At 32.3% G+C, this 14621-nt stretch overlaps 1 protein-coding gene across 1 annotated transcript in view; it reads left to right on the forward strand.

The window, feature by feature from the left end:
* The window catches only part of LOC149782997 (sodium- and chloride-dependent transporter XTRP3-like), a 106333-nt gene extending 92811 nt beyond the window's left edge, over positions 1 to 13522 (forward strand). The window contains exon 9 of the mRNA XM_089934559.1: positions 2482 to 13522. Within this exon, the coding sequence (XP_089790685.1) occupies positions 2482 to 2796 (315 nt within the window). The 3' untranslated portion in view covers positions 2797 to 13522. The remainder of the gene's footprint in view (positions 1 to 2481) is intronic.
* Positions 13523 to 14621: the final 1099 nt, after the last annotated feature.

Raw genomic sequence — 14621 nt, forward strand, 5'->3', positions numbered from 1 at the left:
TGCAAACTGCACAGATCATTGCATAATGCACTGGCAGATATGGGTCTGTGCAGTTTGTTAGGATTAATCAGTAGAACAGAAAACATAGACCCTGATCTGCAGTAACATTATGCTATGGCAGATCAGGATCTTTGTTGTTTGTGGTTTGACTCAACTTGTAAGCGAGTATAATCAATAGGGATTTCCACTGTTACCAGTTTTGTAAACATTGCTGTCAGTAAATTGAACAAAGCTGCTTCACTGCAGCTGGCTGTGTTCTTATGATACTTCATAAATATGCTAAGTAAAATGCTCAGCTGTTATGTTAAGTAAGACAGCTGGTGAGGGATATCAGACCCACTTGGGCCTCTTGTTTATTGTGTGTGTTGCATAAAATTGTATTGAAATTTGCTCTAAGGAAATATGAATGAATTTATATCAATTTTTATACACCCTAAATAGTATCAAAGTTTAAAAAGTTTCCTTGAATATGACCTTGGATGAAATGATTTAAAATGGGACAATGTTAGTACAAACCTCCTTACACTGTTCCCTTTCTATAATGTGCCTCTGGATAACATGACCCCTGTTACAACATAGGCTTGGCCTTAGGATCCATGCTGGATTGAAATATTTTTGGCTGCCAGAATCAGGGAAAGTGACGGCCAAATAAAAAAAAGTGTGTTTAGAACGGTCAACTTTTTTAATGCTAAAAACAGTCAATTAAAACAGATGTTTTACTCAACCTTTCAGCTAAGTAGTATTTTTAACACAAAAAAAAGAAATATTCATTATAAATGTATTTTAGGAAAATATTCAATTTTTCTATAGTTTGATTTAGCAATAATTTTGTATGATCTTGGTTTTGCAAATGACAGTGTCTTAGCTATGAGATTTCTATCAAAAACAGGTATCAAGGTGTGAGTCCTCATTTGTTCCTTTTACAGGATGGAATATAAAATAAACTTTTACCGTATATGCTCGCTTATAAGATGAGCCCAAATAAAAACTTCAAAGACCCAGATCTGCCATTGCATAAGGTGCTGGCAGGTCTGGATCTGTGTCTGTAATTGGTAGAACAAACAACACAGACCCTGATCTGCAGGTGCATTATGCTACAGCAGATCTGGATCTTTTTTGGTTGCAGTTTGACTTGACTTGTAAGTGAGTACCTATGAATGGTATGTGCTAGCAACCAGTCTAAAAACCTCCCAAAAGTAATAATTTGCTTGTGACTGTTACATATGCATGGCATTTGAAACACATCTTTAAGATTCATATGTGATTATTATGACTGAGATCTGATTGATTACACATATTTGCAGACATACAGTAATTGATAAAATAACACAAAAGTTGACCAGGAGCATGAAAATACTATGTTAAAACTATTTTACAATACTTTTGAATAGAAAAAGGTCTCGAGCTGATAACGTACTCAGAATACAAAAGCATTCGATTGCATAAACGAAGGGGTGGGGCAGTGAAAATGTCAACTCTAGAAAAGACAGTCAGCTTCATTTTCTTGGCATATTCAGTTGTAAATAAAATGCTTTGGGTAAACTATTTTGAGGCTTCCCTGAACTTAAGAATACAATGAATTATGGATATAACAAAATGATTTGGGGGGTCCAGAGGAATCTGAAGCACCGGTAAGCATATTTTTCTGTGTATTAATCCTTTTAGCAGATAGATATGAGATCTTACCTTCTTTGACTGATCACTACCATGTTGAACATGTACTTCCAATGTTGGCTTTTTTTTTGTTTTTTTTTACTATCAAGTCCAACTACAGACTGCACTGATCCAGATCCACCAGTGCATAACGTACCTGCATTAATTATTAGTAATCAGTAGAACAAACAGCATAGACCCTGATCTGCTGGTACATAATGCTGTGACAGATAGGCCTATGTTGTTTGCAGTTAGTCTACAGGGTGCATTTACTCTGAACCAAATTTTGAACATCTAAATCTTAATTGCCTCTGACTACATTTTTTTAATAAAACTAGCCATTCAAAAGATTTTTTAAAAATCTATCAAGTCCTTTTGTATTTTATTGAGCAAGGAGCAACTAGATGTTATGTAATGTACAGCATTATATCATGGGACTTAAAATGAAATTTCACAAATAATATATATTTTGGTTGTGCCAGACAGAATATTGCAGAAGGGAATCTAGGCTAGTTTGTACTGCTGTGTCATGTTTAATTTGTAGTATCAAAAGCAGATCCTAAAACTTGCAAGATGCTGTGAATGAGTCTGAAGACTAAACTATTGGTTAAAATTTCCTTTATTTGAACAAACAAATGAATGAATGAACGAACGAACAAATGAACAAAGAAAGAAAGAAAGAAACATTTTTCCCTATAAGTCTTTTTCATATGGACATTTTATTTTACAATTTATGCTCAGCCTCTTCCTTCCATGCTCATTTTGTTTTAATATAAAAAAAATAAAGTCATAAACTTCTTTACTAACCTCTTGTTATCTCTCTTTCAGGCCAAAATGGTGGATAAAGGTTACCCATGGTATGCTGTAATAGTTGCACTCATTCTTATATTTAGTGCAGTACTATGTATACCTGTTATAGCTATCCTTAGGAAGTTAGGAATTTCCAGATGGGACTCTGCAAAGTACTATCAGGCTGAGACAGGTGGGCACACCCAATCTACGGCAAAATTTATTCGCAGCGTGTCCAGTATAGGATCAGATGAAGTTATGGCTGAGAATGTAAATTATACATCCCGTACAAGGGACACTAGTTGTGGCGAACCTGAATCAGTGAAATTTTCCCTTATGAGTTTTAAGAGTTAAGAGGAATACCATATCTAGCTAGTGCCTAGAGCTTATGAGGGAATCTTATCTTAGTGTATGGCATGAGGAAACAGTCAGTATTATCTCCCCCTTAACCCACCATCACTAACCAGATAAGACAAATGTCTGTTATAGCAGCACCTCTCAACTGTAACTGGTACTTTTTAACAACAGGAGAAGTTTCAGCCCATATAATTGTGCAGCATATTTAGGGAATTAAAAAATATAGGATAAAATAATAAGAAATAAATATAACCAATTTTTGAAAAATATTTTAACATTTTACTTGAAAAGTTGTCCATATTGGTAGACTGCATGTCATGAGGACCAGTGTTTAGGAAGATACATGTCACGAAAGACCAATTTTTTCATGCAGAAATCAACTGTTTTATAAAATTGTTAGGCTTGTAAAGAGACATTGCATGTCTTGAGAGACCATCTTTTGATGGAATTGTTGTCTCTCTTGATAGGGTTCACTGTTATTAGTCTCTTCTGACCACTGAGTATTTTTAAATGGTCTTTCAAATTTACCTTTAAGATCAATTTGGATTTTTCAAACAGAACTTTTTTAAGGATTTTATTTTAAACTGGCAGAAACATAGAGTGGTTATATATAATTCAGAATTTAAACTGTATCTAAAAATCAACCTTAAAATCCATTCTGAACTTCAGACCTAATATCTATGTGAATCCTACACCAAAACTTTTGTTGAAAGCATCGGAGTCTGTGTGCTTAAAAAAATTGACTAACCTAATCCTAAATACCAAACATAGATTAGTGCAAAAGAGACCGTCAAAGTTAGTTCAAGTTTTACTTTTTCAAGTTATATTTTTTAAAATTGCTAAAATTTGGTGTACTTTTATAAGGGCAGAAACTTGGTACTAGCAACAGACATTTAGGGCCCTGCTCAAAGGTCCAGCTCTGCAATGACCAGGTCAGAGCCCAGCTCTCTAAAAGGATTCTTATGGTCAAGTTTGGCTACATAAAAATTCTGATGTCTTATTGGTCAGTATTGAATTACTGACCAATCATGCAAAACTGTGAGTTAAGTCTGAGTTTAGCTGTGGGAATATATGTAGAAATTAATGGCAAGAACTTTATAAACCCACATCCTTCTAATTCAGATTCCACAGAACCATTGACTAAATAATGGTGACTCCTCATGTTGCTTGGTTTGATGTTTACAAATTATGGTATTGTTGTGGCATCAGTTTCGGAGCATCATGTGTGTTCAGAGCAGACTTCTATTTTTTGTTATCATGTGACAACATGTAGCTGATGACACAACCTTCAGAAGTTTTGTTGACAGTAGTTTTACGCTTTGCTGCAAGTAAATAAAATGCTTTGAGTTCATCGAAGTCCTGTAAGTACGTACATTCTGTATAACAAGGACCAAAAACATTAAATTACAAATTTCAAAAAATTTAAATATTGATTCATATTGAGATTATTTATTGTTATATTCACCTTTGTTGCCATTTCACGTCAACATACATTTCTTTTCTCATATCTACAATGGCCGTGAGTGGCACTGTGGTCAACCACTCTGAAACAGATCTCATTATAAACAGGGTAAGCAAAACATAGTACTCATTAAAAAAAAACTGTCATGAATAGTTTTTAAGTTTTGACTTTCAGTGAAGGTATAATGATGATTCAAAGCGCAAATGAACTTTTAATAAAACTTGCATTGTTTATGAATTATTCTGCAATTTCTTCTTAAGGGCTCCAAAACTGATACCGCAAGGAAAATTAATTGATATATATTGATTGAATGTTTTCCAAATATCATGTAAAGAGTAATTTTGACACTTAAAATATTTGCCTTGTACTGTGTGCCTTGATTTGCATCATTAACATGTTTTGACTTTGTTGATAAAAATGTAGGTAATGACATGTATACAAAAACACTAGGATATATATAAGTAGAATTATTATATGCTCTTTTTTATCTCCGCTAATTTTACATAGGTATAAACGTGCAGTATTTTTCGATACTGAAGACCTTTATACTACATGACACATGTCTAAAAATAGTATCATGTATTAGGAACTATTTTGTAAACAAACCATGTACACTCATGTCATAGATGCTTTTGGTTATTAGATTTGTTTGTGAATGAACAAAACAAACTGTTTTGTCCATTTGAAAGTAGAGATGATACAGTCAACAATGTGGATGAGTTCACTGAGTCACAAACAAAACTTTTGAAACAAGCAAACAAATGAACATGATATTTCTAATTTTAACAACAAAGCTGAGAGACGCAGTAATTGAAAATACCATTCTGATCATTTAAACAGTTATTTAGGAGAAATACTTTTCACAAATAGAATGGTTCAGACTATGACCAGTGCTCTCTAGGGTCTGTAAAAATAGCGTAGAAAAGCATATTCAGGTCAAGGGCTATTGCATATCTATCAGAGACCATTTTACACTAAATTCAAGAAAAAATGCAACTGAAGGTTTTGGTAGGAAACTAAGAACATCAGAGCCAGTAAGCTAAGGTGACAAAAGTATATTTCCACTGGCTAAATGGACTGTCACACAACAGCTGCTTTGCAACTTTCCCCATTTAACTATTTTGATACAGTGTTAGGCTAGTAATAGAAGACATACACTGTATGATACAGGTCATAGCTGGAATCTCTCTGACAGTGAGCATGCAAGTGACAGGGCATAAATATGTCTTCTTTAGCTGGTAATAGAATTTTTAATAAATATACTTACATTTATGTATCTTGAATTTCCTCCAAATATACATTCCTAGTTAGTCCTGCAATCCAAATGACATGACCCATGACCCATGTCATGGAAAGCCTGATACACACCTAAGTTGAACTGTAATTTTGACTGCATTTGCAAATGAAATGACATTCTATTTACTGCACTGAATTGACCCAATAAATCCAGTCTATCATAAGCAGAATTGAGTTGGAGCAGCAGAAAAAACAAAAATCCATCTATTCCAGAACAACTGGAATTTTTTTTCAATGTGCATTCATTCAAAATGTGACTCTAAGTTTCAATTTTATTAGACCAAAATGAGACTCTTTTAAAAACTATCGTTGAGCATGTGACAAAGTTCAGTGGTCGCTGGGCAGTGCTATGTGTGTATTAATATTGTTACTCTGTATTGATGGATCTACAGTTATGTATTTAATTTATAATACATCATAAATTCAATTACTTTTTGTATCTTGTTGCATATTTCTTTATTATTAAGCCTTAGGTAGGAAAACGAAATGAGTATATAATAAAAAGGTTACTGCATTTGTTTGGGAAATTATGAACTTGTTTGTTTTAGACCAGTACTGCACTCTCGAGGTTGTGCAGTATTAATCAGTAAAAACTGGTTCATATTTTCTCACACAAATGCAGTAGCCTATAATTACAGGAACTCAGGAAAACTTTTATAATGTCTTACTGCATTTTGATCTACATACAAACTTTATCTCTAGCAAGTTTGGAGGAGTCTTCAATTTTGTTGCTCTCTTTGACTGATTTTCAAGATGATGGAAATGGAGATAATGATATGAATTTAATTATATGGGTTATGGTAGTATCATATAGTTATACAGCAGTCTCATATAGTTATACAGCAGTATCAAATAGTTATGCACCTATGTCCACATTATTATTATTACAATTATTAATAATAATTTTATTCTGTCATGTATAATTATAAATCGATTGTTATAATTATTGCTATTTTTTGTAATAGCGGTTGAAGTAAAATTCAGAATTTCTCTCACTCAGGCCCCATTGTTGGTGGGTGGTGGGTGGTTGGTTAGCAGATAAGAATACAAGTTATTCATGGTGTATTGAGTATTACTGGTATTCATTTTTCCAACTCTGTTTAAAAATTGTATAATTTTGAATAAAATCAGTTATGGAGATGAAATTCTCCAGAATTTGTATCCGGTCTCCAGCATTTCTATTTAATCTCCATCATTTTCAAAATAATTTGATCTTCAGCCACACATTCTTGTAATGTTTACAGTCGTCTCAGCATGGTGCAGTCCCTGATATAAGAAATACATAGTTATGAATTATATTATACACTAGTGGGAAAATTTTAATATTAATTCCTGATTCAAAGTTCATGGCTTATACAAATTCATTATTGTGTACTACCACTCAATGATACTGTGTAGTTTCACATTAGATATATGTTTGTCTTGTCTATGTTTTGTATTTGCCTTTGAAAAAGACTCATTAAAGAGTCGAAAGTGCTCAGGCTAGCTAGATACTAGTTTTGCACTGTTCGTTGTCAGTTTATTGCATGCATATATATATATATATATATATATATATATATATATATATATATATATATATATATATATATATATATATATATATATATATTGTTACGAGTCTGTGCTCTTAAAATAAGTAAAAGAAAAATGTAACAAATAATTTATTTCCCTAGAATACAAAGTGAAAAATGAGAAAAATGAACTTACAGTTTTACGAACTAAATCCAAAAATAATCCAAGAATTAATAAAAACAAGTCCTATCAATGAAAGTTCTAAGTAAATTTCAGTTCAAATCCCAATGAAATTCAGGATGGAAGGCGATGATGTCAGTAATTGTCAGTGTTGTACTGATGTGTCAACAATCTCTTGTTGAATCACAGAAAATATTATTCCAGTTTAATTCCATATAAATTCCAGTAAATGTCTTTATCCAAGAATTATATCAGAGAAAATAATCACTTGAATTCAATAATTTGAAGAAAATAAAATTCAACCCAAACTGGTCACAACATAAAACAACTTGATGTTTCAAGTGTATAAAGCCCAACTGGCAATTTTTTTATCATAACATCAGTTATAAGACTTAACTAAAATGCAAAACACATTTCTGGATGGAGGTCAAGATTTCATTCTTCTGGAAAAAATAGAAGTTTGTTTACCAATTGACACATGCTTAATGACACGTAGTCCAGGTACGACCTTGACTCAACTTAAAGTTTCTTACTTTGAGAAAGATAATAAAAAAATTAAAAAAAGTTGTTTACCAAAACTGTCACGGATTTTGGAACAAGGTCAGAAACTAGATACAATGTTTCTATTTTGGACAATGTCAAATCCAGTAAACAATGTTACATTACAATGCAAAGTGAATCTAAATAAGATATACATATATATATCTTAATTGTGTTTGTACTCTTTGCTGAATTATTTTACAGTTAGGAAATTTAATACATGTTACTCATTTGACTGATGAAACTATTACTGCCATGTGTGCATTTTCTTGATGTAACAATACCATTTATTCCTTTTTTGGCCATTTTAAAAATGTTCAATATTTATATTTGTGGTTTATTTATAACACTACATCAGTACACCTGTATTCGTGTTAGTTGATCATTTCTATCTGTACACCTGTATTCATGTTAGTTGATCATTTCTATCTGTACACCTGTATTCATGTTAGTTGATCATTTCTATCTGTACACCTGTATTCATGTTAGTTGATCATTTCTATCTGTACACCTGTATTCATGTTAGTTGATCATTTCTATCTGTACACCTGTATTCATGTTAGTTGATCATTTCTATCTGTACACCTGTATTCATGTTAGTTGATCATTTCTATCTGTACACCTGTATTCATGTTAGTTGATCATTTCTATCTGTACACCTGTATTTTGTGTTAGTTGATCATTTGTATCTGTACACCTTTATTTGTTTCTTGGTCATTTTTGCCTGTACACCTGTTATTGTATTTGTTGAACATTTAATTCTTTTCCCTTGTATTTGTGTCTTTTTTATAATTTCTACTAGTATACCTGTATTTGTGTTTGTGGCTCATTCTACCTGCAAAGTACAAACTTTGAAACAATATTTTCTTTCATTTTGTATGCTCTCTAATTTTTGTTAAGCCCACTCTGGCAGAACCCATAACAATCACTTTGTCATCCATGTGTGTATATCCTCCCATTTGCACATCCTATATGTACTGTCCTTCCATATGTCTGTCCACACCTTAGATGATAAATTTTTTTTATACTTCCTAGCTAAATGCAAGGTGGACTTGATTTTAAAAAATGGTCTCTTGTTTTCACTAAAAGTATAATTTTTAATCCTCTAGTTTCTGGTTCATTGATTTATATTTGTATTGCAATTGTTCAGATTTTAATCACCTGAGAAAAAGAAAATTAGTTTCTATCCATCCATTTATTTTACACTTGGAAAAATAAGGATACAAAAATGTTTTTAAAATGACAGTTAATTAAGTGTTATCACTTTTAAAGGGAATGTTTCAAGTTTTGCAGATGCAGATGTACTAAATAACAGTGTAAGTTACCCAGATTAATCAACATATTTTTTTTGGATAATTGGTTTTCCAGCTAACTGGTGGATTTATACAGAATAAATTATTTGTCCTAGGAACATTATGTTGGTCCATATAATTGAGAAGCCTGTTGTAATAGTGTTGATAAAATTAAGAGTTCAGGAAACATTCACAAGAAAATGAAGCCGTGCAAATTTTATTTTTATGGGTCTGTAAGCGTCAGAGCTGTCAGATTATTATCATTATTGTGGAAAAACTGATGGAAAGACATTGTTTACAGTTATTGAAATATGCAAGAAATTTAGCATAGAGTTATAATCACTATTGAAGGTTGTGATTTAAAAGTCAACAAAAAATGGTTGAAACACTTGGATGATTTAGATGTAAGATGAATACAATAAATTTAGCGTATGTGAAGAATAATGTTTTCCGAATATTAGACTGTGTTGATGATTTTCTTATTACTTGTGTTATATACAGTTTAAATTACCATGTACTTGCTTATAAGTCGAGTCAAACTGCAGACAACAACAATCATGATCTGTCATATCATGATGCAATTGCAGCTCAGGGTCTATCTTGTTTGTTCTATTGATTACTCCGAACAAACTGCACAGACCCAGATCTGCCAGTGCATTATGCGATGTGATGGTAGATCTGGGTATGTACAGTTTGAAGTTGGACATGTCTTATAAGCAAGTTTATACGGTAGTGACAAATTGTTGCTCATTAAAAGTGTGTGATTTTTCTGGTGTGTTCTAATCATTTAAAAGACCTGTCTAGTCCACTGATGATCAAAATTTTACGAATCGAGTTTTATTAGTAGAATAATTGGCATATTAATATGTATGACGGTACTACCAATAACATGCTCAAATCTTGAAGTACAAGGCTGTAATCCCTGTTCTAATCAACAATACATGTGTTTTTTTTATTGAGAAATGGATGAAAATGTAATACTCTTTGGAATCACAGGGACAATCACGCTACCACTTTTAGGCTGAATTTCACTGCCACAAATTTTAATATTTTACTTATCAGAAAAGGTATTACATTTGTGGATGGTACTAGAATCAAATACTAAGGGCAGCTAGGTTAATTTTTTGCTTAACTGGCAATTAATTAATTTTTTACTGAGATTTATGAATTCAGAGAGTTGCTAATATATAGAAGGTTCATTCAATTTTTGTATTCGTCATAGCTGTATTTAAACATTACACGAATCATTGGAAACAGGATCCTCAGTAGAAAACAAATAAAACCCCTCAACACCATTACCTCACTAAACCAAAACTGCCTTAATTCTGAACTAGTTTTCTTGTCCAAAGTTGTCCATTGCTTTTGTGAAATGCACTCCATAAATTGAAAACCTAGCAAAAAGGTTTATTTGGTCCAGTTCAGTCAGGAGTTTTTCATTTACTAAAAAGTGAGTATTGTAGAAAATATCTATATTTAGAAATAAATTCATGCTTTTTGTTTTTAATTTTGTAGTTAATCTTTTGTGTGATGAAGACATTGTTTTGGTTCTACTAGAGGTATTATTTGTTAAATGGCTGAACTTGTGTGCATGATTATATTATACTTGACAATATTTGCTTATCATTCATGACATATTACCATTTTTCATAATAATTTTGGTTCTTATTTGATGTAGTCACCGTGGCTTACTGGCAAATAGGCCAACTCACAACCTGAAGGGTGCAGATTTAAATTGCCTGCCCAGACCAGGCCAGGTCAGCTGTAGCTTTGCATGTCTCTGTGTAAGAGACTTCACTCCAACTGACCAGGCACAATATAACTTTAATGAGTTTGTGTTCCATTAAATTAGCAATTAATTAGTCAATCTAATATGATCAGATGACCAAGACTTTTAAAACATTCTAATGTTCAAAACCAGACACAATACCAAATTCTGAGTTCTAACGGGCTAACATCAAATTACTGACCAATCAGATGTCTGATTTTTAACGCGATTCTTTGCCTCAAGTGTGAAAACAATTTTAAAACATTAGAGCCTGTCACAAAAGTGTGTGTGTTTGAGTCTTTTTTTATATTGTTAATGTAGCTTTAACAATTTTTCCAGTCATATCACTATGATGTCTGCAGTGTGACAGTTTATAGTGATGTCTAACACAGGGCATGCCACAGACATGTATACTTCTAAAATTTTAAACTTAGAAGTATTTTAATTCTTGAAAAAGAGTTGATAAATTAATCAAAATTGAGCAAATCCTGAAATGTGTATTCTACAGAGACAAGACCAAATTCGTTTTGAGAGTATTAAAAACACTGGCTACAATACTTGAGGCACAATCAATTAAAAAGTTGTTGCTTGAATTAAGAGATGTACATGTTAGTGAAATTGGCATTGGATTTCTTGCTCAGGTAGCTAGCTTTTGTGAAAATTAAGCATGGTTCCTTGATTTGTCTGGTGCCAGACATCAATTTTGTCATTAACAATGTACTTAATGTGTGCAAAATGGTAGAAACTTATTTTGAGACAGACATAATGGTAGTTTGATCATTTAGATATAAAATAATTAGTTCTGTATTGATTTTTCAAGTTCCATCTTTTTTAGTTTATAATTCTTTAATGAATTTTGATAATGTTGTTTAAGGAGGAAAGAAAGTATTTAACAAAAGCAGTAGAAGGGAGACCACCCCTTCTGCCAACAAAAAAGGTATTCTCTTATAAGAGGTCATTGCTTTATATAACTGATTAGTTCATGCATTGAGCATCAGGTCTTTCAAGAAGTGTGGTCTTTGAAGATAGGTTTTACTGTACAGGAATTCCATGCCTTATAAACTCTTAGCTGTCTCTTTGATTTTTAATGGCTGAATTTATAATGCATACTCTAAGTATGATATTTCACTTTATTGATTGCAAATACAATGTAAATCAGACATGCAGTTTAAAGTCCATGGGCCTGAGACCTGGTTTTATCCTCTTATTTATCATATGGTGTGGCTTTAAAAATTGCATATCTGGTCCATGCACATGGAGTAAGATGCATGTGACTGATGTAGAGTGTGTTGTGTATCACAGTCATTCATAAGCATTTTGTGTTGTTTAAAAAAGAGAGAGAGAGAGAGAGAAAGAGAGAGGAAAAAAATAAGAAAAAATGTTATGTATATTTCAGAGAATATATTTTTCTTATCCAGAAAAGAATTATAAATGTATACTTATCAGCATTATTACCAGACAAAGACAGTATATATAAACAGTATTATGTATTTTTTTTTTTAATTTGATATTTTATCATACAGAAATGCTATGAAGGTCATATTATGCCCAGGCAATTAGAGTAATGTGTCTTGCCCAATGCATCATGGTCGTTGATCAGATTTAATGATGAAAAACAAACATAAAACCCATTCCAAGTCCAGCACCTTAACCACTTGAGCCACCATGGTTCCTAGCACTGTACATGTAACAGGGTTAAAAATACTGTACATGTGTGAAAGATGTAGAAAAAAATTTAACGGACCAATTTCATCTGAAAGGCAGATATGTTACTCTTGATAGAAATTACACCTTTGATAACAGCCTTGCATATGGGAAACTTTTAATTGATGGAGAAATAAATAATCAAGTTTAGAGAAAACAAGGCCTGAAATACATAAATATTTTCCTATGTTGATGTGTATTGCTGTTAAGCAAAGTTCTGTAACTCAGGTTTTTGCTATGAAGATCTTTTGCTCATGTGCATGCATTTTGATGTGTGCACACGCTTGTTTAAGCATCACTGTGTTTATGTACTGTATATTTTTTTATTTACCTATGTTAATAAATTGCCGTGTTTTAAAGATGTGTCACTAGCTGCTAACAAATTGTTGTGATGAAAAAAATAGTGACATTTAAGTTTGAAATTGTTGCTTCTGTACCAAATAAGTACTTATGTTTACATACATATCTGTTTGCATAGAGTTACCTTAAAAATAGATTTGACATTTGTTGTTAAGTTTTGAAGTGAATTTATAATTTTGTATGTCTGCATTTTTCCTGGATTCAGCATTTTGTCTTCAGTATATATTTGCTTTAAGTTGAGTCTCATGGCAAGATACACAGACCTACATCTGCTGATTCATAATGCACAAGCAGATCTGGGTCCATGCAGTTTGTTAGGAGTACACAGTAGAAGAAGCAACACAGACCCTGATCTGCCAGTGTATTATGTGAGAGCAGATCAACATATATTTTTGAGCATTTTCCCATATTTCGTAATAGCATACGGTAAAGGACAAAAAATTGATATACAGAAAACATGTATTTTTGTATATAAATGACAAAATGCATACATAAGCATGCTATTTTTATAAATGTAAATACACGCTAATATACCGGTAGTTGGATATTAATTCATGTTTATTTTGATCTATTGTTTTTCATCTGCCTCCAATAAAAAATCTGAGCTTGCTTGTGCTGGTGAACTGTGGCTTTTCCACGATCAAATTGTCAATAACTATGCTGCTTGCAGTCATCAACATCTCAAATTCTTACCAAGATTGCTTTGTTAAAAGTTTATATATATATACTTAATCATTATTAATGAATGTCTACTGAAAACTTTGCAAAGCTTGGATATTAAATGACAAAGTTGTAACAGAATTAATTTCTATGCATTGCATAGTGAAAATGCCTTGGTGTTAGTCATGTCAATTAGAATGAACATAATATGCAAATAGTAGGGAGTTGATTGTATAGTATTTAAAAATTAGTTGCAGAGTACAATTGGTTGGTAGTCCACTAGGATCATCAATAACTAGTTTGCAATTAGCTGTTGTCCAATGGTCAGTTCAATTAAATATTAAAAAAGAAGCCTGGATAGTGCAGTTTCAGTACACAAGCTTTGTGTGTCTTTGGTTCATGCAATGTGTTGATATGTAGTTGCCTATGAATTTTTTTCCCTAATTCCTCTGTGTTCTTTGCATTCCTGCACCTCATAATACTATGTCATGCCAACAGCCATGTCCCTGAAATAACACATCCTCTAGTTAGAATTTGCTGTATAAACAGGAGAAGGCAATAAAAAGTTTCAAATTTGGATTTTGCAATGGGATTGGACAGAAAAATACTAAGTAATTAACTTCAGCCAGAGGGTGCAAAAGAAGGGTTTTCCTTTTTTTTATATCCTGCCAACAAAATTGCAGGGTATTATAGTTTACTGTCATTTGGTTGGGTAGATAGGCAGACATCTATTTTGGTTTCTGGATGATAAATTAAGTTCTAGTGAACAGATTTCAATTTATCTTTGTAAATAGATCTTCCTTGAACCAAGGAAGAATCCAGTCAATTTGGGGGTCAGTAGTCCTAAGGTCATGGTCACTCTTGCTAAAAATAAATTTTGCATTTAATTTGCAGATGTAAGATTTAAATTCTAGTGAACTAATTTTATTGCAGCTTGGCATACTTGTTACACTCAGCCCAGATAAGAACCCTGTTGAACTTAGGGTTAGTAGCTCCAAGGTAAAGGTCACTGTTGCTAAAAATAAATTTTGTCTATTCATTTTATTTC

This window comes from Sinohyriopsis cumingii, chromosome 15, assembly GCF_028554795.1.
Source record: "Sinohyriopsis cumingii isolate HCF-2022 chromosome 15, ASM2855479v2, whole genome shotgun sequence".
Classification (NCBI taxonomy): domain Eukaryota; kingdom Metazoa; phylum Mollusca; class Bivalvia; order Unionida; family Unionidae; genus Sinohyriopsis; species Sinohyriopsis cumingii.